Here is a 26,454-nt window from a genome sequence, read left to right on the forward strand (position 1 = left end):
TATGTCTACACTCATCTCATCAACATGGATCTGTCCCATATAGCGCCACCGCCATCAGGCCGCTTTTTACAAACACATTTTTGGACACTTCTCCTACACATTTTGGCCTAAAATCACACTGCGACCTGACGGTCGCTTATCTCCCGATTAGGGAGTCTTACTGGTATTGACTGTTATGAACACTTTTGTTTGGCGCTGCATTGTTTAGTTGTGCTTTAAGTATTGCTATTTGTGTGTGACATGATACTTATGAGCATTGAATTATTTTTGGACACTTTATGTATACATTCTTCTTTTATTGTGATAGCTTTTTTGACACTTTATATACACTTTGTCTTTGTATGTATATATTATTTTTTTTATTGTTCCTTGCTTTTATTTTATTTATTTTTTAACTGTACACAACAGTACTTTTTTTCTTTTTCTTACTTCTCTGTAAACTGCTGTGCTGGGGTGCCTGTTGGCCTACTGGTCTGGGTGCATACCACTTAGGCATTGCCACATTGGCATAAATACCTGACGGCATCACTGGTTCAATTCCCGACCTGGATAATCCATCTAGTGTTTTCTTTTAGTCATGGCTGCCAGTTCCCGCCTGATGTCATGTGGGAGTTCTGACTGCTCCAGACCGTACTGAATAACTGCTAGCTTGCATAATGACTTCAGACTGGGATTTAAATCCAAGACGGACAGCTCTGTGTTGCCTCCTCCAAGGATGATGACACGATCTCCCACCACGCAACAGGACGACCTACGCATGCGTAAAGACTGGCCTTTCCCCTTGGGCACAATCTCCTTCCAGGAGAAAGTCTCTGGATTGAATTTCCACAGTTCATTAAAGTTCTTTCCACCAAAGCCACCAAACAGATACAGCTCCTCATTGTGGCCAAAGAAAGAATGCCAGCGTCTTTCTGGAAGAAGCTGTGCGTTGGAAGGCGTGTTCAGCCAGCTATCGGTCTCTGTGTCAAACACTCAGAGGCTGTTGTTGAAGGGCCCATTACTCACGCCCCCAAATACAAACATCTTTGTCCCGATGATGGTGGCAGAGTGACCTGCTGAAGCAGGAGGCGGAGTGCCTCCGGCGTTAATTAAGGACCAGACCATCCTGGTGGTGTCCAGCTTGTGGATGTCATCAGTGCTTCCAGTCAGAGCCAGCCGGATCAATCTTCCATGGACATACATGACCTTCCCCAAGACACAGGCTGAGTGTTCCCACCTCCACTCTGGAAGGGTCCCATAAACCCTGGGCCTGGGCTTGATCCATCTGTGGGCGCTGACATCAAACATATGAAGCTGGCTGTGGTACCACCTGTTAAACATGCTGCCTCCAAAGATGTACACCATGTCTTCAATGAGCACAGCCGTGTGGCCATAGCGATGACAGGGAACCTCAGGGGGTCGTTCTCCTGTTGTAGTCGTCACCGGGGGCAACGTCCTCCAGAGCAAAGACACTGTGTTGAAGATGTACACGTGAAGCTGATCAGGGTCATTACGTCCATTACGTCCAAAGTAGTACAGCTTGAGTCCTACTGCGACAGCAGCATTAGCGTCTGGTTTTCTCAGATGTGCCGTCCAGTGCAGCATTTTCACAACGGTGACACAAAATGACTCATTCAGGGTTAAGTAAGTGGTCGGGCTAAAAGCTGCTTAATTATGGTTTACTTACTTTAACAATTCATTATAAAAGTACAGGACTGTGATGTCATTGCATTATTACCTCATTATGTAGAATAGACAGTGACTTCACCAACTAAAGTTTGACATTTTGCAAGTTTGGATTTGTTCTGATGTGATGTCACTACTGACAGTCATTTCCATATTTGGGCATTTCGAGAGACACGCACGCACAGGAGTGATTTACTGATGTCCTTGACCCTGCCTGGTCTTATGAAAAGTTGCGATGTGAGAAAGTTATGGAAAGATGAAGGGCTTGCTGAAGTTGCTGTTACCATGGATATGCTACATGCACTCTCTGCGGTTTTAGTCAACTGCGCCCGCGCACAAAAATTATGTATCTGCTGGCAGCCATACTTTAGTATGGTTGCCAGTAATGCTGCGGTCACAAGTACCTATATACAGGCCTATGAGAAAGTATTCCCCATTCCGCCAATGTATTCCAATGGGAATGGAGTGGTTTCATGCCAGTAGAGGATTTCCTCCTCTGTCCAGTCGAAGGCGGAACGGGGAGGGTCCTGGAAGTGAGTGACAGGTGTGTCACTGTCACAGGCTTTGGGACAGAATGCAGTAATGCACTCTCTGTGTTTTTAGTCAGCTGTGCACAAGAAGAGTTTATCAGCTGGCGACCGCACTCTGGTGTGACCGCAGTCACCGCAGCCTAACTAACCGTTAGGCTAACAGAGTATTTCTCATAGAGTTATAAGTAGAGTAGGCCTATTTCTACATTGCAGTAGTGATAATGCAATGTAATTTTGGCATTACATTCACTGTAATCCCAATGTTCCCAGATGTATTGCTTGGTTACTGGTCTACTGGGCGTCCTTTGTCTCCCTCTAGTGGATTTAAGAAATATCACAGCTTTTGCACGGTTTGTGCTCGTGATCTAGCCTGATTTGAGGAATACCAGAAAACTCGCCCTCTTTCAAAGTCGCCCCAGACTCGTTTCCCAACGGGTCTGTGGCCTTAAGCTAGATGCAGATTAGACTAAAATCTAATCGGTGCTTCTGGGGGTCCCTGGAACAAAAAAGTTTGCAATAGGGGTCCATCCGTGGAACAAAATATTTTTAGATAGGGGTCCACGGCCAAAAACACATTTTGGGGGTCCTTAACCACTGATAAGCACATTCTACAAATGTCTTCTAAATCATAACAATTTTCTGAAAAACACTTATGTTGCCATCAGTGTTTCTCAAACTTTGTCATGTGAAGGACCCCCAGAATGATATGTATTTGGCTAAGGACCCCATCACAAAATATTTTGTTCCAGGGACCCCCAGTAGCAAATATTTGATTTTAGTCTATTCTGCATCTAGCTTAAAGGAGTAATTCACCCCCAAAATGACTTTTTTTCTATTGATTACTCATGCCATGGAGAGTAGAGTTCAATAATATTTTTTGTTTTTTGTCACATTCCTAAGACAAAAATTTGATTTGAGTAAATTTACCCCCATTGATTCCGGATGGTGACCCGTTTAGAAACGGGTCACCATCCGGAATGAATGGGGGTAAATTAATCACATTATTGTCTTAGGAATGCGACAAAAAACAAAACATATTATTGAACTCTAGTCTCCATGGCATGAGTAATCAATAGAAAAAAAGTCGTTTTGGGGGTGAACTACTCCTTTAAGGCCACAGACCCGTTGGGAAACGAGTTTGGGGGCGGCTTTGAAAGAGGGCGACTTATCTGGCTACCGATTTGAGAGTGGGCGGGGTCTATGGTCTGCAACCAGGCTACTCGTGATCATGACTCAAGGTGGGGTGGAGTAAACAATAAACAACAACAATAATATTATATAATAATAACTACAATAAAAGATTATCATTTCAATGAGTGTGGGGTTTGACTGTATAGCCTACAATAAAAATAAATACATTAAATTAAATTAAAAATTAAAAAACACCACTTCTGCCTCCCCGGGGCGTCAGATCGTGACGTAGATGACCTCTCCTTGCTCAACACATACTGTACTCCTTGGCAGAGGTTTCAGGAACACCGGACTGTATGAAAACACCAACCATGGTTATGCTGCTGATCACTAAGTTACCTGAGGCTCAATGTCCTGCTGTAAGTACAATACTGTTATCACTGTAACGACCCTGCAAGACATGATACTGTAACTCGCTCCTTAAAGATTACCAGGTCTGATAGCGTTGTGGGTTGCTTGCCTTGTCTGCTGTGTGGGTGACTGTGGTTCGCCTCCCGGTTGGAGACGGGCTATCTCATTCAATTTGCTAAACGTTACAATGCTGATCATGTTGCTTTAATTCACACTGTAACGGCACGTATTCACAGTGGTGGAAAAAGTACTACAATTCTGATTAAAAGCATCAATACTGCAATGAATGTAAAAATGCTATGTTACAAGTAAAGTCCTGAATTCAAAATGTAGGCTACTGTAAAAGTATGAAAGTGTTGCCATCAAAATGTAGTTAAAGTACTAAAAGTAAAAGTACAAAATGTTTGAAAATAGCAGATCTACAAGATCTTGTAAATCAGCTATTTTCAAATAGCCAAAGTGGTTTATGTATGGGGCACCGGCAGCATGTGGGCACCTGGGCAACAGGGCACCCGGGGGGGGAAGCGCTCACTATCCCGACTATCCGCTGTTCCGACATGGTCGGCAGGTTAGTTACTTAGCGTCGGCAGGTTAGTTACTTAGCGTAAGGCAGGTTAGTTACTTAGCGTAAGGCAGGTTAGTTACTTAGCGTCGGCAGGTTAGTTACTGAGGTAAGGTTTACTGAGGTTAGGTTTAGGGTTGGGGGTAGAGTTAGGGTTATAGTTTTAGTGTCGGAATACCGGACCGTCGGAACTCTGATGCGGGGCACTTTGATGAGTGGGCACCATAGACATGTGGGCACTTGGACAACTGGACACTAGGGACATGTGGGCAGTGGTCACCTGGGCAACAGGGCACTTGGGACATGTGGGCACCTGGACAACTGACATCTGAATTTCCCATAGCATGCTGCTTTGTTGCTGCTAACTTAAGTGACATTTGATTGAACCCAGTCAACCCACTGTTCTTTAAATTCCCCCCCTGCTGTTAAAAAAGTTAAAATACACAAATTATGAAAAAAAATAGAACAGTACACTGTTGTCCCTAGTGCCCAGTTGTCCAGGTGCCCACATGTCCCTAGTGCCCAAATGATTTGGTGCCCACATGTCACTAGTGCCCAAATGATTTGGTGCCCACATGTCCCTAGTGCCCAAATGATTTGGTGCTCAGACATCTCTTGTGCCCAGTTGGTGTTTGTGCCCACCTGACCTGTTGGCCTCCAGCATATGGGGCTTTTAAGCCGTGACATCATTTTGTAGGCAGAGGAGAACTCTGCCCCCAGAGCATTTTCTGTCCCTCGCTATTTCAACAGATCCGAGACAAAAATAACGACTAAAGTATAATTCTAACACTTTCCTTTCAACAACAAAGAGAAGAAAAATGTGTAAATAGTAAAAATTGTAAAAAGATTCACGGAAACTGGGGGCAGAAATTCTCCTCTGCCTACAAAATGATGTCATACTTAACAGCACCATAACTGTGACACTGCATTGCAGTTCTTCAAACTGTCCACCAGGAGAAGCTGTTTACCAGCCGTAGAAGCTGTACTGCAGACACGGACAGAGCAGTCTCTGATTGAAGACTTTATTAGAAGTTTGCATAGGAAAAGGTACAGTTTCATGACGGTACAGTTCACTGGTACAAGGTCTACTAAAAGGAGATCCATGAAAAGACTAAGCTTATTTCCCCTGGAAACCATTGAAGTATCTCGTATAACATTGAATGACAGACAAATAGAACACAGTACTATGCAGTAGATATGTAAAGAAAAACAAAAAAGAAAACAGTAAGTCTAAAACAAACAGTATATACAAAGAAGGGGCAGGGGAGGGTAGGGTTGGGCTAGGTTCATTTTTTTTACCAGTTGCGAACGGCTGCTGCCTGTAAGTGGTTTTTCAGGGCAATTTTAAAGGATGCTAGTGATCCACACTCCTTTATGACCTTCGGTAAGGCTTTCCACATTTTGGTGGTATAGCAGAAAAACGAGTTTGACCCTTTGTTGGTTTTGACTCTGGGTTGGAAGTGATCTGTGGCGCTGCCTCTGGTGTTGTAATTATGGACATCCTTAATGTTTATAAAGTATTTTGACAGGTACTTGGGTATCATAGTGATGTAGTGTATCTTGTACACCAGGCCCATTGCAAGTTGCCAAGTTGCCTACCCCATGGTTCTCAAAGTGGGGTACAGGGACCACTCAGGGGTCCTTGAGGGGCTTCGAGGGGCAAAATGAGTTTATAATATGACATGAAAATCTGTGCAACCACTTCAACCCAATATACATTGTCTGTTTAAAAATAGCCAATCTACTGTACATGCTCATGACACCACTTATATAGGCTATACATTGGCTATTTTCCCCTATGATTTTCCCCAAAAACTATCTTTGATGAAAACATTTGAATATTTTTGAAAACATTTTAACAACACAAATAATAGCGATTAACGATTTAATTTTGGTCTTGTCGTGGACAATTACATTTGGCAGATTTAGGATATGACACATAATACCTAAATAGGCTATAAAAAAGACATTACTGACATGTTTGACAACTTTACACTTATAAAAGTACATAGTGGAAATAGCCAATCTACAAGATCACGTGTCGCATGTGACACGTTGTGAGCTTGTAGATCTGCTATTTCCACTATCTTTGACAAGGTTTGAAAATCTCTCAACATTTTTCAACATGGAAACGATTATGACAAAATAATTGAGATTATGTCAAATAATTGAGATTAGACGATTATTATGTAATAATTGTGACAGACCTATGTGGGGGTCCCCGGTACAAAGCATTTTCAGATGGGGATCTACAACCAAAAACATGGTGATTTGGGGGTCCTTGACATGAACAAGTGTGAGAAGCTGCTCAGACTGCTATTCTCTAGCCCAGGGGTCCTCAATGTTTTCAGGCCAAGGACCCCTTAGTTGAGAGATGAAGCAGGGACATATCGTATAAAATTGTGTTGCAGATTAACATAACATGGATTATTTCTTTATACAGTTTAGACTTGACAGCAGTATCGTCTGTGTAGGTTGGCTTAATGTGTATTTTCATATACACTCAGCACAAAAAGAAAGGAAACTTGACTTTGGTCCATTATATCTCCCCTTTAATAATACCAATTTGTATTGTGTTTTATATCATTTTCATTGTTGATTCGTCACCTTTACAACGAGGTACAGCTTGTAAGCATGGGGCATTCACTCTCGTTTTGGGCTTCCCTGACACTGAGCTTAACATTAACAAAGTGTAAAAATGGCCAAATATGTGTTGTTGTTTTTTTCCCTTATTACTGTGGGAGAGTGCAATTATTCAATGCACCAAGCAACAAAGGTGAACACCGAAAGAACAGTATTGTTCTATCCACACGTTTGGCTGTGTTGCTTATTCCACGAATGCCAGATCCTTAAAATCTGTACCTTGTTATAAAGGTGACAAATCACAGATAACAATGATATAAAACACAATACAATGTGGTATTGTTAAAGGGGAGTTTATTTAACCACTTGAACTGTCAATGCCTAGCTAGTCTGTTCTTCTTTTCCCTCTTCACCAGACCTCTGTGCCAAAAACATTGCCAATCTACAAGCTGAGCTTCTAATGTTCCACTACTAAGAATAGGGATGCTAGGGTTCAAGTGATCAAACGTGATCACACAAAGATTTGGAGGACCCCCTGTAGTAACTCTGAGGACCCCCCCTAAGGGTCCCGGACCCTCTGTTGAAGACCCCCAGGCCAGGATTACCACCTCTGAGGGCCCCTGGGCACTGAAGCTCCAAGGGCCCCCCTCTGCGTACGCGCTACAGGGCTCCAGACTAACCTTTTTCAATATTTTAAAAAGTAGCATAACGATATCAGCAGCTAGTGAACACACTTAAGACTATAACAGTCTGAGGTGTGGCAGTGTGGCCACTGACAATCAAAATAAATAACAATGTACTATTATAGTACAGTATTTTCTGGACTATAAGGCGCACCTGACTATAAGGCGCACTGTCAATGAATGGTCTATTTTCAAACTGTTTTCATATATAAGGCGCACCTGACTATAAGGCGCACATAATAGACGCTACCGTTGCGTTATGCATCCAACAGATGGAGCTGTGCTAAAGGGAATGTCAATGTCAATGAATGATCCATATATAAGGCGCACTGTAGTTTTTTGAGAAAATTAAAGGCTTTTAAGTGCGCCTTATAGTCCGGAAAATACGGTACTACTATATGGTCAAAAGAAGGCATATCCTTCCCCCAAAAAATGACAAAATACCATTTGTAACCACCAAATTGGAGTCTTGGGGGCATAATTTAATTAATTTCATTTGGATTAGATAACAACTAAATGGCTGGGGGTTTTCTTTCTTTCTTGGGTTTTTTCTTTTTTTTTGGAGGGCCCCCTGATGTCAAGGGCCCCTGGGCACCTGCCCAAAGTGCCCATATTGTAGATCCGGCCCTGAAGACCCCTGCTCTAGCCTGAAGCCAGCTGGGTTCGGTGCAGAACACACAGCTTTACCTTGTGTCAACAGAACCGCTTCTGTTCTTATCAGATAAATAACGCCAGCCACACAAAAAAAACCACAACCAACCCACCACATCTCCAGTGATGTCTGCAGGTTTTCACTCAGTCCCTGAGCCTCCAATATTGATATAATATTGATTTATCGCCCGGCACTGCTGTTGTTGTTGTTGTTGCTTTTCCATCCCTTTTTTAATCCCTCAATTTAGTTGTTATGCCATTAATTCCTCTCCACACACATTGCTGTGTCGGCACTGCTGTTGTATCGTCACTGGTAGTCAGGGAATTTTAATAAAACCCTGGGAATAAATTCCTTACCAAACAATTTCTTCACCAATGTGTTCGTAAAGGTGTCTAGTAACATATCTAACAAAGATTGAAATTCAACATCCCTAGCACAATGTTTGACAGCTAGGGTAATTCTGGGTCTCATTCACTTACTATACACTGTACTATAGGGGGAAAAATCACTCCCAAAAATATGCTTTAAGTAGCATGTTAGGGGTCTAACTAGGTGTTTTTAATTATTCTGAATCCATTGCAAGCATTTGTTTAGCACAAAAAACATTCATTGGACGAAAATCAGTTGCAAAATAACGATGGTTTAGTGATGAGTCATCACTTTTCACGAGGTGTATGGGGTCCATTTTTGGCCCAAGGAATGTTTTCCGTGCAAAACAAATGCTTGCAATGGATTCAGAATAATTAAAACACCTAGTTAGACCCCTCACATCCCACTTAAAGCATATTTTTAGGAGTGATTTTTTTTCCCTTATAGTACAGTGTATAGTAAGTGAATGAGACCCAGAATTACCCTAGCTGTCAAACATTTTGCTAGGGATGTTGAATTTCAATCTTTGTTAGATATGTTACTAGACACCTTTACGAACACATTGGTGAAGAAATTGTTTGGTAAGGAATTTATTCCCAGATTTGACAGGTATTCTGCTAGTTTTTCCTGACTATGGCTCACCTGGCAGCCTACTCCTCCCGCCCATCATTCTCCCTAACCCACAGGAGTACGTCTAGACTGATGATAGCGTCTTGGTTTTATGTACCACCTTTGCCTTGCTTACTGTAAATCGCCCTGGATTAAAGGAGTAGTTCACCCCAGAATATTTGTTTGTATTTGTTGCATTCCTAAGACATTAAAAAATATTATAGTAAACGTACCCCCATTGATTCCGGATGGGGACCCAAATGCATTTGGGTCCCTATCCGGAATCGTAATCAAATTGTCGTCTTAGGAATGTGACAAAAAAACTGAACATATTATTGAACTCAAGTCGGCGTGAGTAACCAATAGAAGAAAAGTCATTTTGGGGGTGAACTACTCCTTTAAGTCTGCATCTGCTAAAGTCCTAAATTGTAAATGTAGTGGCAAATATCACCTAATCACATATAAATCAGTTACCCCCAAAAATGAAATTTCAACTGCTCCTAACGGTAAGGTTGACGGAAATGACAATAGATACAGCTCAAAGTGAACTCGGGTATCTTTATACCTGTGGCCGTTTTCAAGATGTTTTGGCCATTATCTCTGGAATGGAAGGTCAGTGAAAAAAACGCAGTCGACAAACATTTTTCGTCATAGTTTTAGTCGACAAAATCAACACTGTGCCAAAGCAAGTGCCTCTGGGAGAGAGGGTGTCCCTCATCTGATTGGCCTACCAAACCTCAGTTTCTGTGACGCATGCGGAAGAATTCCGTAAACATTGCCAATACTTTTTTACAGACGCCCCAGAGCCGTAGGAGGCGTCTACCATTCTATTGTCTCTGGTGTCATCTATGTCTGTCCTGTCCCCTTGCAGCTGTGTCACAGCGTGGTGGACGGGCTGTGTGGGCGGGAGGGCCCACGCCTGGCAGACTACAGCGCCACCTGGAGCCTGGAGGAGTGGCTGCAGCTGCTGGAGTCTCTGTCGTCCTTCTTCCGTCTGGCAGTGGGCAACAGCAGCTCTGAGGAGGAGGTCAGGGGGCTTTCATTAATAATACATACACATTATTTAAAGGTAGAGTAAATGATTTCATTTAAGTTTCAGTTTTCATGCAGGTGACAGGCGGTGGCCTTCCTCCAATCATGATCAAGTGGGGGCAGGCCTTGGTGCGCGTAAGGCCCGCCCCCACTCGACCATGATTGGAGGGAAGCCCTAGCCTCGCAACAGCCAGACTCTCCCAGGGGAGAGTCTGGGAGTCCTCCGTAGACAATGCATTACGCAATGACGTAGTTACTCACTTTGACTGACAGGTCCAGTCAGTAGTCATCAGCGCATCAAAACATCGTCGGGAGAACATCAAATACGTCTTTTCCAGACAGAAATTCCAAAGGTGCAAACTGTTGTTCGTTTTTAAGTTATGAGATGCCGTTGATTTCAGATAAAACTTCGCTTAATGCAGCTTTTATTTGCGTTTTGTGAACTCGCATCGGACATGGGGTCCGCCATGTTTGTTGTCAAAATGCGAGAGCTGTAGCAGCCGCTCGACCAATCAGGAGCGGTGTGAGGCGGGTTCGCTTGAAATGCAGCCTTTTGATTGGAAATTAGAAAAAAATTGCTAATAAAGAGGCTCAATGGGAGGGACACCAGACCGAGAAAGGAAGCACATTGGTGATGACGTAGCTCGGGATGGCTTGCGAGGCTAGGGAAGCCCCACTCTATCCTGATTGGAGGAAAACTTGTCACCCAACGTTTTTTTTTTTTTTAAACAAACACTCTATAGTAACAATAGTACTATCAGAACATAGACCCATTTTGTTATTAGTTGAATTTAATGAAATCATTTACCCTACCTTTAAAAGAAAGATAGTGAAAATAGACGATCTACTAGCACACGATGCATCGCCATGCCACGTGTTGTGAGCTTGTTGATTGGCTATTTGTTGGATTAATTAGACTACTGATTATGAAACAATATACATATAACATGCCGTTCAAACTTGGGTTTGATTTGAGGTGGCGTTCCGTTCTTGATATGACATTAATTTGTCTCTAATTTTGGAAGCCAATTACAGGTATGGAATAATGAAAACCCTGTTTGATAGTCACTGTTACTACAGAGATCATTTGTACCCAATTTGGTGAAAATCATGTTTCTGCGACAAACAGTTTCTGCAACAAACAAACAGTTTCTCCGGTAAACGGTGACATTTGTCAGATTTGTGGCACCACTATGGGTCTACAGTAACTCTAAGACAAATAGCTTTTGGCTCGGAGGTGTTTTTACAGTTTCCCATCAGAGGTGGAGACACACTGCCAACTGTAGACGGTGAGCCTGCTTACAGAAATGCATGACTTTAGGTTTGTTCTGCGATTAAAACTATATAAGAGTGTAATGAAGAGATTAAAACAATTTAAGATCATAAATGAAAGCACGGTTATTTAAAAGAACTCCCAGGACGTGTTGGTATCTTGGTGCAGGATCATGTGTACACTGTGCAGGGCTGGGATCCTGTATGTACCTGTATGTGGACTTCGTGCCTGCTATAGTATGGCAGAAGTCCACATGCAGTACATTGTATAGCAGCTATGCAAGTATGATACCATAGGTTCTCAAACCCTTTCATTTCAAGGCCAGGAACACCTTAAAGGTGATACACCATGAAATTTCACTTTTCCTATTTTAAAACCTTTTTTTGGGGTCCCACAAGCACCTTCTATCCTCACAAAGTCCCATTTCTGACCGTTGTGTCTTTCTCTGGTTTTGAGAAGGCGAAGGTTAAAAGTATCCCACGGGTTCTCAAAACAGGCTGTTCAGATTTGCTGCCGATTGTGACGTCATCTGCCGATTGTGACGTCATCACAAAAAAAAGAAAATATCAAAAAAATATTTATTTAAAAAAAAAAAAATAATCAAAAAACTTTTTTTTTTCAAAAGGATTTTGGGGGGGGGGGGCGCAGTTCAGGCCAAAGGTGGTACTGCAGCTGAAATGCTCTGAGAGCCATTCAAAAATGAGAGAGGCTCTCTATTCAGGAGTGGTAATTTAGCCTCAAACCTTTTGAAAAACGTTTTTGGGACATAAACAATATGACATAAATACTTTTTAAATGCATGGTGTATCACCTTTAACTCGCTGGGCCCTATCTTTCCTTATCCCTTATTTCTAATCGTATTAGCCATTTCTCCGCTATTTTCACTAGAAAAACTATTTTTCTAAAAAATGCCTAATAAGATTAGACATAAGGGATAAGGCATCGCGCAAGATAGGGCCAGAAGGTCCCTGAACCTCATTGTATAATTTTACTATGCAAATAATCGATTCTATGGATACTAAGTACTTGTGCCTTGTATCTAGCAATTTTAAGAAGAAAAATTAGAAACAGTGGTCTAATTACTTTTCCATTCCATAAAGCTACTCTTGGTCCATCGATAAATGTGTGTAATCTCTGTGTTCATGTCAAGGTGTGGGTTTGTATGTGTTGAAATATAATCAGAGAATCACAGTGTTTAGTTATTTGTATTTATAATAATACATTTGTCCCTTAAAAACCTGCACTATTGACATGTTTCACACAGATTTCATCTATTTGCTAAATAGTTGCTACATCGATTTTAAATCATTGAATCGAATAGTATCATATCGCCATGAATGAATCAATATCGTCCATGTATCGTATCGTCAGCCATGTATCGTGATGCGTATCGTATCGTTGTTAAAACGTATCGTTACACCCCTAGTTAAGAGGGAATCGTTAAGGAACCGTTGCAATCCTAAAATTGGCGTAGTGTTAAGTGGTACACTGCTCTGTGTGTGCGTGTGCGTGTGTGTGTGCGCGCGTGCGTGCGCGTGCATGCATGCTCATGATGCCTTGTTGTTTGTGGCTGTGCTGTATGTGTGAACCAATTAGGTGCTGGCCGTGCTGGCAGATGTGTCCTCCGGCCACCGGGAGGCGCTGTGGGCGGTGCTGCGGGCCAGACAGGAGGAGCTGAGCCAGGCTCTGCTGGACAGAACCAACAGCATCTCCAGCAGCACACTGCAGGACTTTGACTGGCAGCTCAAGGTACCGGAACACCTCACTGGGCCAGGGGTTCCCAAAGTGGGTGTCATCATGGCACCCTAGGGTGCTGTGCAGGGGCGTCACACCATATTCTGGGCCCTGGGTACAAGGATTCACTGCGGGCCCCCCATGAATGTTAACTATTGAAAAATAGCAGATATACAAGCTCACAGCGCGGCACCGAGTGCCGCGCTGCGAGCTTGTAGATCTGCTATTTTTTGAAAAATTGTGAAAATGTGTGCAAGAAACCCATGTTTCCATGTCAGTGATGCTCAAACCTTTTCATGTGAAGGACCCCCAAAATGATATGAACTTGGCCACGGACCCCCCCCCATCTCAAAATATTTAGTTCCAGGGACAACCCCGGAAGCAAAATCTGAGTTACAAACGTTCGCTTAAAAAATACATATTCAAAGATTTGCACACATTTTCACGACTTTACAAAAATAGCAGATCTACAAGCTTGCAGCGCGGCACTCGGTGCCGCGCTGTGAGCTTGTATATCTGCTGTTTTTCAATAGCTAAAGTTACTAGGGCCCCTCCACCACCTTGGGCCCTAGTAACTCAGTCCCACTTTCCTACCCCTTGTGATGCCCCTGGTGCTGTGAATCGTGATGCCAGTTCAGACGTGCCTCAGAATACTTTGATCACATACAGAATTCATCAATAGTGGCGTTTCCATGAAGCCTCTTAATGTGCATTAAGGCTTTTGCGGCATACATCTTTTTATGGAAACACTTCAAAATTCGAATACACTTTCATTATCCGCAAAAACATGTATGCGTTTGGAGGAGGTGGATTTTGAGGCTTTATCGAAAAAGGTAAATGTGCATTAGTGAATGGAAAACGGGTCAGACAATAAATGTAAAGAATTTCTCTATATTTTGACCAAGTGCTTCTTGATGAATAATAGACGAAAAGCCAATGCCAATGAATCCCTTTAAAGGACCTTGTCGTCAAATCATATTTCTCCTTGACCTCTTGAACCCTCGTGTTCTGGGGCAGATCTACAAGCTCACAAGTCACACCACAACAAATCTACAAGCTCACAAGTCACACCACAACAAATCTACAAGCTCACAAGTCACACCACAACAAATCTACAAGCTCACAGGTCACACCACAACAAATCTACAAGCTCACAGGTCACACCACAACAAATCTACAAGCTCACAGGTCACACCACAACAAATCTACAAGCTCACAAGTCACACCACAACAAATCTACAAGCTCACAAGTCACACCACAACAAATCTACAAGCTCACAAGTCACACCACAACAAATCTACAAGCTCACAAGTCACACCACAACAGGACACGTCCTGTGCTTGCAGGTCAGCACTTTTCTGCAAATAGATCTGGTGTTGAAGGGAAAGAAAGGAGGGGACTCGGTATTCTCCAAATCAATATGCATTTCAAAAACTATCTATAAATCCCATAAATCTGCCACTACATATGCCCTAATATGGAGTGCCTCACTGATTGGGGGGGGGGGGGGCGTCCAATCATAGGCTGTCCTCCCTTCACCCCACTAGTTCATTAAAATTAATCAGCTGTAAGCCAGTTTCATTTGACTGTTAAATTGTCTTCTTGATTTTATTGTCTGTTTTTATGCCCATTAACCTCACAGACTGCATCTCCCTCTCCGCCTCCTACAGATAGATGTTGCCTACTGTACTCACTTTAAAGCATAGAATTATATTAGATATTAATATTACATTTATTATTATTATTAGATTTATGGCACCCAGGCTGGCCTGTACATCACCATGTTAGTCTACAATCCTACCCTGTCCTGTCCCGACTCCTCAGTGACACAGACTGACATGAAATAGTCATCTGTCATTACAGGCGTACATTTTGCAGGGACCCCCAGGGGTCCTTACAGGAGTTCCGGAGCCCGGGTAAATGATTGATATTTAGAAACAGAATGGACCCTTACAGCTCTGTAACGCACAAAGTGAACAAATAGACCCTTACAGGTCTGTAACTCTGACAGCGTAACCCGTTTAACCCATGCCTAGAATTATTGAATGCTTTAACTATTGAAAAAAATAGCAGATATACAAGCTCACAGCGCTGCGAGCTCGTAGATATGCTATCTTTGAAACATCATGAAAATGTGTGCAAAATTTTCAATATATATTTTTCAAAGCAAACTTTTGTAACTCAAATCTTTGCTTCTGGGGGGTCCCTGGAAAAACATATTTTGAGATGGGGGTCTGCGGCCAAATACATGTAATTTTGGGGGTCCTTGACATGAAAAAGTTTGAGAACCACTGATTCAGAGGAAGGATTTAGAAGTCGGGTCAAAGATCGGGTCAAAGATATTCAAAGACTTGCACACATTTTCAAGACTTTTCAAAAATAGCAGATCTACAAGCTCGCAGCGCAGCATTAAGTGGTTAAAATCTAACGCGACGCAGGCACGCTCCAGGTCTTTGAGGATTCATTTGTCATGTGTACACTCTGAATTATGGTGTCTGGGGTCTGTCTTACACCCTGCGCAAAACGTTACCGATACTCTCTGCTTGCAATCAAAACCCCACGGTGTCCGTTTCAACATGTCTCTCACGTTTCCACATCGCAGAGGGCATCGCTGAGAGACTCATCATTGAGGCTAAAAAAAAAATGTGAATGATAAATTATTAAACGTATTTCAGCACTACGGATGTGAGGAAAGTGGTGGGATATTACATACAGATACAGAGCCATCTAAAAAAATTATATATTGTGTAAAAGTACATTTTCTTGAAACTTTCATATATCTAGATACATTGCACATGCAGGGAACTATTCCAAACATTTTTTTTGTTAAGATCTTGAATTTTTATGTCATACAGCCCCTGAATATCAAAAGTCCACATTTCAAAATATTACAATATTACACGAGACCGCGAGTTGCTTGAAGTCCAGTGGGAAGTTTCCGCTGTCAGTTATTTTCGTAGATTAAAACTATGACGAAAAATTTCGTTTTTTCTTTTTTTTCCCCACTGACGAAAACTAAATAAAAACTAAGCAGTGATGACTAAAACTAAGACTAAATATATTGACAATTTTGTCAAACAAAACGGTGGCGCAGTGGTTAGCGCTTCGCCTCACAGCTAGAAGGTCCTGGGTTCGATTCCCGCCGGGGGACGCTGTGGGCACTGGCGGCGTGTTCCTCCTCCGCGTCATCAGCGCCCACACCCTAGGTGGGGTTGGCGATAGGGCCTTTCTGTGTGGAGTTTGCATGTTCTCCCTGTGTCTCCTAGGGTTGATACCCTCACAAAAACATGCACGTAATCCTGGTCTCAATAATGCCTCCCCCTGGCCAGCCGGGGCGCCTGATGGAGGGGAAAGGAACTGGTTGGAATAACGTGTTCCTTCCACGCGCTACGTCCAAACCAGGGAAATCTCCACTGTCAGGTGAAAAGAAGCAACTTGGACTCCTCATGCATAGAAGGAAGCATGAGGTCAGTCCGTTGCCTCCCCAGGTTGGCAGAGGGAGAGCAGAGCCCAGGATTACATAGGCAATTGGCACTGGGTGAAAAAATGGGTTACAAAATTGTGGGATAAACATTTTAGAAAAAAAAAAAAAAAAACTAGACTAAAACGTTAGAGAGGGACTAGTGGAGAAGAGTAATTTAATGTTTGGTTGCCCTCAGGTGTTGCGTGCTGTAAATAGCAGATCTACAAGCTCACAACTTGTGAGCTTGTAGATCTGCTAGCTCACTACTTGTGAGCTTGTAGATCTGCTATTTTCAGCACACAACCAAGTGTAAAATCATTGTCATTACGATGCCATCAAGGCCTGCCAAAATACATTTCAGTTGACTAAATCAACTGTAGCTTTAGTCGCCTAAATAAAATCTTATATTTAGTCGACTAAAATTAGACTAAAACTAATACTTGCAGGTGACTAAATTATGACTAAAACTAAATTACATTTTATTCAAAAGACTATGACTAAAACGAAATCAAAAAATTCTGTCAAAAAACAACACTGATCTGCAATGCTTTTTACACAATATTCTATTTTTTTAGATGGATCTGTACAGCATAACAGCAGCAGATATTTATTTATATTGCACATCAGGTGCAATAACTAAAACAACCCCTCAGGGTCTCCCTCAAGGACCCCACAACCTGCCTCAGGGCTTGTACCGCACATGTGCTGTTCTTATTGTTTTGATTTTTATCTTGGAAAGAAATTGGAATATTTTCGAAAACATCTAACCAAAGTTTTGCATGGTATGGTGGTCCCTGGCACAAAATCTACAAAATGTTATAAATGAAAGAAATCGACAAAATGTTATTTTGGGCAGGAGCCTTTGTAGCATTGTTGAAAGCCAGAATTAGAGTTTTTATTTTAATTGTATTATTCTCATGGTAAATGGTGCATTTATATAGCGCTTTTTTTTTATCCAAAGCAGTTCACACACACATTCATACACCGATGGCAGAGGAAACCAGAGTCTTGCTCAAGGACACCTTGACACTATTCTTCCTATCGCCAAAATAAAAGTCTGGGTTTCCGAGGCTACCTTGACACCAACTCTGGGGGAGCCCGGGATCGAACCGTTTTTAAAACAACTTTCACTTATGGCTCCTTGATTAGTACTGGGCAGTACAGTGGCTCATGAGGTGGAGCGGGTGCCTGGGAACTTGAAGGTTCCCAGTTCGATCCTGGGCTCCCCCAGAGTTGGTGCCAACGTGTCCTTGAGCAAGACTCTGAACCCCTATAAGTGTGCCTTGCATGGTTTCCTCTGCCATCGGTGTGCGAGTGTCAATCGGTGAATGTAATGCACATTGTAAAGTGCATTGGATAAAGGTGTAATATAAGCAGTGGTGTAAAATAACACATTTACTCAAACAGTTACTCAAGTACTGTACAGTACAATTTTTCAATTTCCAATTATCTGTACTTTTACTTGTACCCCACTTCATCTCAGGGCCAAATATCGCCAAATTATTTGAACACTTTAGTCTCTCTCTGTCCTCTCCTAGCTAGCGCTGTCCAGTGATAACAGTCTCTGTCCTCTCCTAGTCCTAGCTGGCGCTGTCCAGTGATAATAGATACTGTCTCTGTCCTCTCCTAGCTAGCACTGTCCAGTGATAAGATCCAGTCTCTCTCTGTCCTCTCCTAGCTAGCGCTGTCCAGTGATAAGATCCAGTCTCTCTCTGTCCTCTCCTAGCTAGCGCTGTCCAGTGATAATAGATACTGTCTCTGTCCTCTCCTAGCTAGCGCTGTCCAGTGATAAGATCCAGTCTCTCTCTGTCCTCTCCTAGCTAGCGCTGTCCAGTGATAACAGTCTCTGTCCTCTCCTAGTCCTAGCTGGCGCTGTCCAGTGATAATAGATACTGTCTCTGTCCTCTCCTAGCTAGCACTGTCCAGTGATAAGATCCAGTCTCTCTCTGTCCTCTCCTAGCTAGCGCTGTCCAGTGATAAGATCCAGTCTCTCCAGACTCCGCTGCTCAGTCTCTGTCTGGACGTCAGGGAGAACGGAGTCCTCCGGCCCGTTGCTATGGAGATGAACAGAGACGAGCTCAACAGCCTCGTCAGCTCTCTGGAGGCTGCTAACAAGGTACCTGTCTGTCTGTCTGTCTGTCTGTCTGTCTGTCTGTCTGTCTGTCTGTCTGTCTGTCTGTCTGTCTGTCTGTCTGTCTGTCTGTCTGTCTGACCGTCTGTCTGTCTGTCTGCATGCATGTCTGTCTGTCTGTCTGTCTTTATGTCTCATACCACGAATGCCAGATCCGTACAAGCTGTACCTCGTTGTAAAGGTGACAAATCAACGATATCAATGATATCCAAACACAATACCATTTGGCATAATTAAAGGGAAGATATAATTGACCAAATGTTGGCAAATTTTGGGTCGGCGCTACCCACACGTGTGGCTGTGGTGCTCATTCCAAGCTGTACCTCGTTGTAAAGGTAACGAATCAACGATAAAAATGATATAAAACACACACAAATTGTTATTATTAAAGGGGAGATATAATGGACCGAAGTCAAGTTTCCTTTCTTTTTGTGTTGAGTTTTATGTGTGGGGTGTACAACAGAGACTGTCATTGACCTTCTCTAGCCAGTCTCTATGTGTGGTGTGTACAACAGAAGGGTGTCTCTAGCCAGTCTCTATGTGTGGTGTGTACAACATAAGGGTGTCTCTACCCAGTGTCTATGTGTACAACAGAGTGTGTCATTGACATTCTCCAGCCAGCGTAGCAGGAAGAAACTGCTGAGTGGTGTGCTCTGCCCTCTGGTGACTCATTGTGTTAAGAGCATCCGCTGTGTTTCTCCCTGTACAGTATGTCACCCAAATAACACACATTCACACTCGCACGCATGCACACACACGCACGCACGCACGCACGCACACACACACACACACACACAAATAACACATTCACACGCACGCACGCATGCATGCACACACACACACTGTGTATGTCACTCAAATAACACACATTCACACACACACACACACACACACACACACACACACACACACACACACACACACACACACACACACACACACACACACACACACACACACACACACACACGCAGGCACACACACTCTCACGCACTGCCTCAATACACCTCCTGTTGGCTCAGGGTCCAAGGAAGCCTCAGGGTACCTTGCAGGGGAAAAGAATAGGTAAAACAATAAGTAAATGGTGCATTTATATATTGCCTTTTATCGGAGGAACTTTACATAGGTTGTGCTTTACATTCACCCACTCACACACACACACTCACACACACACTCACACACTGACGACGAAGCAAACCATGCAAGGCACCAACCTGCTCACCGGGAGCAGTCGGGGGTTCAGTGTCTTGCTCATGGACACTTTGTCACTAACTCAGAGAGAACCCCGGGATCGAACTGGGAACCTTCCACAGACCCCAAGCGGGCGCTCTACCTCCTGAGCCACTGCCACCCCTAGAGGGCGCTCTACCTCCTGAGCCACTGCCACCCCTAGAGGGCGCTCTACCTCCTGAGCCACTGCCACCCCTAGAGGGCGCTCTACCTCCTGAGCCACTGCCACCCCTAGAGGGCGCTCTACCTCCTGAGCCACTGCCACCCCTAGAGGGCGCTCTACCTCCTGAGCCACTGCCACCCCTAGAGGGTGCTCTACCTCCTGAGCCACTGCCACCCCTAGAGGGCGCTCTACCTCCTGAGCCCCTGCCCACCCCTAGAGGGCGCTCTACCTCCTGAGCCACTGCCACCCCTAGAGGGCGCTCTACCTCCTGAGCCCCTGCCACCCCTAGAGGGCGCTCTACCTCCTGAGCCACTGCCACCCCTAGAGGGCGCTCTACCTCCTGAGCCCCTGCCCGCCCCTAGAGGGCGCTCTACCTCCTGAGCCCCTGCCCGCCCCTAGAGGGCGCTCTACCTCCTGAGCCCCTGCCACCCCTAGAGGGCGCTCTACCTCCTGAGCCACTGCCACCCCTAGAGGGCGCTCTACCTCCTGAGCCACTGCCACCCCTAGAGGGCGCTCTACCTCCTGAGCCACTGCCACCCCTAGAGGGCGCTCTACCTCCTGAGCCACTGCCACCCCTAGAGGGCGCTCTACCTCCTGAGCCACTGCCACCCCTAGAGGGCGCTCTACCTCCTGAGCCACTGCCACCCCTAGAGGGCGCTCTACCTCCTGAGCCACTGCCACCCCTAGAGGGCGCTCTACCTCCTGAGCCACTGCCACCCCTAGAGGGCGCTCTACCTCCTGAGCCCCTGCCACCCCTAGAGGGCGCTCTACCTCCTGAGCCACTGCCACCCCTAGAGGGCGCTCTACCTCCTGAGCCACTGCCACCCCTAGAGGGCGCTCTACCTCCTGAGCCACTGCCACCCCTAGAGGGCGCTCTACCTCCTGAGCCCCTGCCACCCCTAGAGGGCGCTCTACCTCCTGAGCCACTGCCACCCCTAGAGGGCGCTCTACCTCCTGAGCCCCTGCCACCCCTAGAGGGCGCTCTACCTCCTGAGCCACTGCCACCCCTAGAGGGCGCTCTACCTCCTGAGCCACTGCCACCCCTAGAGGGCGCTCTACCTCCTGAGCCACTGCCACCCCTAGAGGGCGCTCTACCTCCTGAGCCCCTGCCCGCCCCTAGAGGGCGCTCTACCTCCTGAGCCACTGCCACCCCTAGAGGGCGCTCTACCTCCTGAGCCACTGCCACCCCTAGAGGGCGCTCTACCTCCTGAGCCCCTGCCCGCCCCTAGAGGGCGCTCTACCTCCTGAGCCCCTGCCACCCCTAGAGGGCGCTCTACCTCCTGAGCCACTGCCACCCCTAGAGGGCGCTCTACCTCCTGAGCCCCTGCCCGCCCCTAGAGGGGTTCCAAATGGAGCCTTGCAGGACTGTAACTCTCAGATGATTGGCATGAGGATCCAGAACTTCACCCCCAAAATTACCTTTTTCTTATTGATTACTCGTCCGATGCGGACTTGAATTCATGGATATGTTTTTGTTTGTTTTTGTTGCATTCCTAAGCCAATAATTTGAGGAGACTCTTTGTGTCTCCATCAGGCCCGGATCTATCATATGGGCACTTTGGGCACGTGCCCAGGGGCCCCTGGGCATCAAGGGCCCTCCAAGGTGGTAAAAAAAAAAATCAGAATGAAAATAAATGATGTCCACCACCCCATGAAACAAATGCTGTGAGAATGCTGCTGAAAAGTGCTGATTGTGTGTTGTTAAGTACAATGTACACTATTGTATGAAAGTCAAGTCAATTGATTAAAACTCTGCCGGGCCACGCTGTGCCAACTGCTGCTGCAGAAGTTATATTGGACCTACATGCCTACATATGCCTACAAAACATTTTGTGCGCACACGGGGGCCCCTTGGTGCTTCAGTGCCCAGGGGCCCTCTGAGGTGTTAATCCAGCCCTGATAGGGAACCACTGCTGCGCATCAAATTATTGGCTTAGGAATGCAACAAAAACTAAAATAATATCCATGAATTCAAGTCTCCATGGGGTGAGTAATCCATAGATTACTATCGATTAGCGCCATTCAGAAGCCAAGCATCTGAACAGACTTTCACATTGTCGCTCAGCGATGCCGCGCGCTGTGAGCTTTTAGTTGGGCTATTGCCACTGTGTCCCCATTGTGCACCAACGTACAGAGAGGGTTTAAGTGGTTAATTGGTTCATTGATATAGAATGTTCAGGGAGAACAGAAGGAAACAGGACATCGGTTTCGGGTTTCAAATGTTTCTGCATGCGTTGTTCCTCCGCTCTGAAAGTCACAGCCTGGAGCCTTCAGTTTCACACTGGAGGCTACCTTACCTTACCTTACTTACAGTTTATATAATATATTTACTTGAGTACTGTGCATAAGTACATATTTTCTATTATGTACTTTACTTAGTATACTTTACTAGTATTAGTATTTATGGAAAGCTTAAAGGAGCTATAGTCAACTTTTTCATTGTAGGGCCGGCACTTTGTTTACATCCTAGTCTGTAGACTAGAATGTAAACAAAGTGTCGGTCTGACAATGGCCAACATGATTATTTTATCATTATTTTACGCTTTTTGTGGTCATTTTTGAATAGAAACACATATATGAAGCTTATTTTTTTTATAAAATATTTTGTAAACATTATTTTTATTTTAGCATCCGTTTTTCAAGAAAAAGTTGACTATAGCTCCTTTAATGACTTTCACTCCTCTACATTTCAAAGACAAATATTGTACTTTTGACTAAAAAGGTACAAAGCACTGGACTAAATTTCAGGATATAGCCCCATATATGGAGATCCTCGATGTCATCAATATCATCCTAGCTCAGCAGAAGGATATAGGATATAGCCCCATATATGGAGATCCCCGATGTCATCAATATCATCCCTGTTCTCATCAGAACCATCTGAGCTGCCACTTTACTAAGTCTAGAAGATTTAACTATACTTCCTGACCAATACAGTGCAAGTGTGCACACGCACACAAGAGGCCCAATTCCAATCAGGGCTTGAAGGCTGTTCCAATTGAAATGGGTATAAGTCAGTGAGGGCCCGCCCCTTTATGCATCATTTCCGTAAGTCAGCATCAATGCAAACTTTGGCAAAGGGATTACCCACAGTTCATAGCGTTACCAGGGGAATCCTCCAAATGTCATGCAAATTATTCATGTGCATTTGCTTGGTCAAAGTTAAAGGGGAAGACCACCCATTTTCAATATTGAACTATGTCATTAATATACCTTAGAGGAAGTTGTGTGGAAAAAGTTGTGTTTCCCCTCTTGCCTAGAACTGGAGGATTGATTTTGGGGTTTGTATTGTAAAGTACAATGTGTGATGTCATCAAGTTGTAATTTGCAATACAACCCCCAAAATCAATCCTCCAGTTCTAGGCAACACACAACTCCTCTAAGGTATATTAATGACATAGTTCAATATTGAAAATGGGTGGTCTTCCCCTTTAAGTATTTAAAAGACAAAGAAGTGGCCGCACACACTGTAGCCAAAGTGCCAATATTTATTTGAGGACGCAGAGGGAAAGTTGATCCCATGCCAAAGCGCCAGCGCTCGCCCAGCAGTCTGCTGTCACCCAGGAGGATGTGTGCACGCCCCCATGTGCACGTGCCCATGTGCGCGTGTCCATGTGCACGTGCCCATGTTAACGACTTCAGGGCGTCTTACTGGTAATAATAGCGAGTTAACCTGTTCTATATGCATAGTAGAGTTCAGAGTCAAACCTCTTGAGGAAGCAGGGGTCTCTCAGAATGGTCACATGAGGCCAGGGTCTGTACTGGTATTGACATTTTAATGACATGTTGTGTGTTTCTGTGTCTTTCCCAGGTGGTGTTGCAGTTGAAATGACCTGGTGACCCCACCATGCACTACGGGGCCAAAAGACCACCGAAGAGAAGAGGGACTGGCTGTTTAAAACATCACCGTAAAACGTGCTGTCGCTTTGGTGGCAGAAACCTCGTATCTCACATGTTCTAGTAAAGTAAAATGAAGGGGGTGAAGTTTATCTGTGGGGTTTTACTAGGCTATACATTGAACCAATGTTTAGGACTTCACCTGACAGTGTGATGTGTCAGGGTACAAATCACACCTTTATGTTAGTGTGTTTGACTGCTTGTCCACTGCGTGCTACCAGCTGTACACCTGTACAGGTTCTCAGGTCACCTCCTGTAAATAACCTTATCATCCACAGCATCCCTGAATTACATTTATTTTACAGTATCTTACATGTGTGTCAAATATGTAAATCTGTCCCCCTGAGATACAGAATGTCACAAGGAAAACTTGAGAAAATACCAGTTTCCATTATAGGACCGATTGAAATTAACTGTATACTTGGCTGTTTAACCACTTAAACCCCAGCATCCCTATTATGGGGGGAACATTAACCAATAATAGCCTATCTACAAGCTCAAGAGGAGACTTGTTGGTGTACTGTAGGCTGAAAAAAGATCGCACCAAGTAAAGTGCAACTCCAGTCCGGTTTACTAAGTGTTTAAACTGAAGTGATATGGATAAATTCCAAGTATTGTTTTGTATTCTGCGGCAGCCCTGGACTGATGTATGGTAGCAACATCCAACCTACGCTGCCTGGAAACCAGATCATCGCTGTCGAGCAGATACCGCCATATTCATACTTATCGTGTTTTTTTTTTTGTAAACTAACGCCATTCTTTATCATACTACAGCGTCACACAAAAGCATCAAAAGTAGCAGATCTACAAGCTCAAAATGTCGCTTGAAGCAGTGTGTTTTGACCTTGTCGATCTACTACTTTTATTTTCATATTTACTGTATATTTTCATGTGGATCCTGCAATGTAACAGTTATGGACATAATGAGGTTTCTACTCGGGTCAGCTTGCTTGAGGAACCCTCCTCGATGGTAATAAATGACTTTTCGCCCAAAGCTGCCTTGCAGTGGAAAAGCTCCGTTTGACAGACAATGTCAGTTAAAGTCACAGTTTGATGACAAAACTCACTTTGGGGGGGAAAGAAAGCAACGATGCCTTCTGTCAGAAAATAGTGTTGTGTCTTTATTCAGAAACTCTTTAACTGCATTCTATGTTATGTTCTTCTAAAGCGACTGTGAGTTTAGAATGCATTGTATTGTATAATAAAACATGTTAAAATGAGTATATCTCCTTTATGTTCAGTATGGCCGGGACGTCCTGAAATGCTTAAAGGGATATTTCACTTTCAAAAAAACTTTTTTGTCATTTTATCATCTAATCAGGCTTTTGGGAACACCCAGGACAATTTTTGAATTTCTTCATTCAGTATTTAGATATTTGATATTCATTTCCCTCATTTTGCCCCCTTCCAGGACCTTCCTATACAAACCCATTATAACTTCTAACTCCATTTTCACCATCCTTTTTTCTGGTGACTCCTAACACCCTCCGAATATGTGAGCAGGCCGTGTTTTAGCGATACATTTTTTTCATTTATTTTTTATAATCTTTTATTGTATTTAATAATTTTCATTTCCCCAAAAAATGTATAGAAATCAATGAAAAATGTTATCGAAAAAACACGGCCAGCTCACGTATTCGGAGGGTGTTAGGAGTCACCAGAAAAAAGGACGGGGGTTTTCATTGAATCTATCATGGTTAAAATGGAGTTTGAAGTTACAATGGGTTTGTATAGGAAGGTCCTGGAAGGGGGAAAATGGGGGGAAATGAATATCAAATATCTAAATACTGAATGAAGAAATTCAAAAACTGTCCTGGGTGTTCCCAAAAGCCTGATTAGATGATAAAATGACAAAAGGTTTTGTTGAAAGTGAAATATCCCTTTAACTTCCCTATAAGCAAATGATTCCCTGTCTGGGTCAAAAAAGGTCAAGGTCTGGCTGTTAAATATAATAATAGACACACAAATAACTGGCAAATTTGTCCGGGTCCCCCAGGGCTCCAAACTAGGTCAAATAGTATTTAGCTTTACACTAAATGTATTTGATGAAAATAGCCAATCTAACAATGCGGCTTGTTTGCGACACTTTGTGAGCTTGTTGATCGGATATTTTCACAGACATTTATGGCCTATCCAGGCCTATGGTCCAAGTGGTTGCTGTCAGAGGGAATGATCTCTGCTCCCAGAAGATGATTGTTGTGGTTTGAGAAGTTCCGGGTCACAGTGGAGGTACATGGAGCATGGGTTTCTCAACCTTTTTCATATCAAGGTCCATTATTTTTTGGGGGCATTTGAGCCACCATTTGATGAGATTTAGCCTCTTGGACTCAAAATG

The 26,454-nt window shown here is 43.8% G+C and overlaps 1 protein-coding gene across 1 annotated transcript; it reads left to right on the plus strand.

Annotated features, from left to right (window-relative positions):
* The first annotated feature begins 3,662 nt into the window (after nucleotides 1-3,662).
* On the plus strand, nucleotides 3,663-25,280 carry commd8 (COMM domain containing 8). The gene is made up of 5 exons (XM_080750405.1): nucleotides 3,663-3,745; nucleotides 10,067-10,222; nucleotides 13,097-13,249; nucleotides 18,659-18,814; nucleotides 24,034-25,280. The coding sequence occupies exons 1-5, from the start codon at nucleotides 3,683-3,685 to the stop codon at nucleotides 24,052-24,054; spliced, it is 549 nt and encodes a 182-aa protein (XP_080606531.1). The 5' UTR covers nucleotides 3,663-3,682; the 3' UTR covers nucleotides 24,055-25,280.
* Nucleotides 25,281-26,454: the final 1,174 nt, after the last annotated feature.

This window comes from Nannobrachium achirus (assembly GCF_963921795.1).
Source record: "Nannobrachium achirus genome assembly, chromosome: 20".
NCBI classification, from domain to species: Eukaryota; Metazoa; Chordata; class Actinopteri; order Myctophiformes; family Myctophidae; genus Nannobrachium; species Nannobrachium achirus.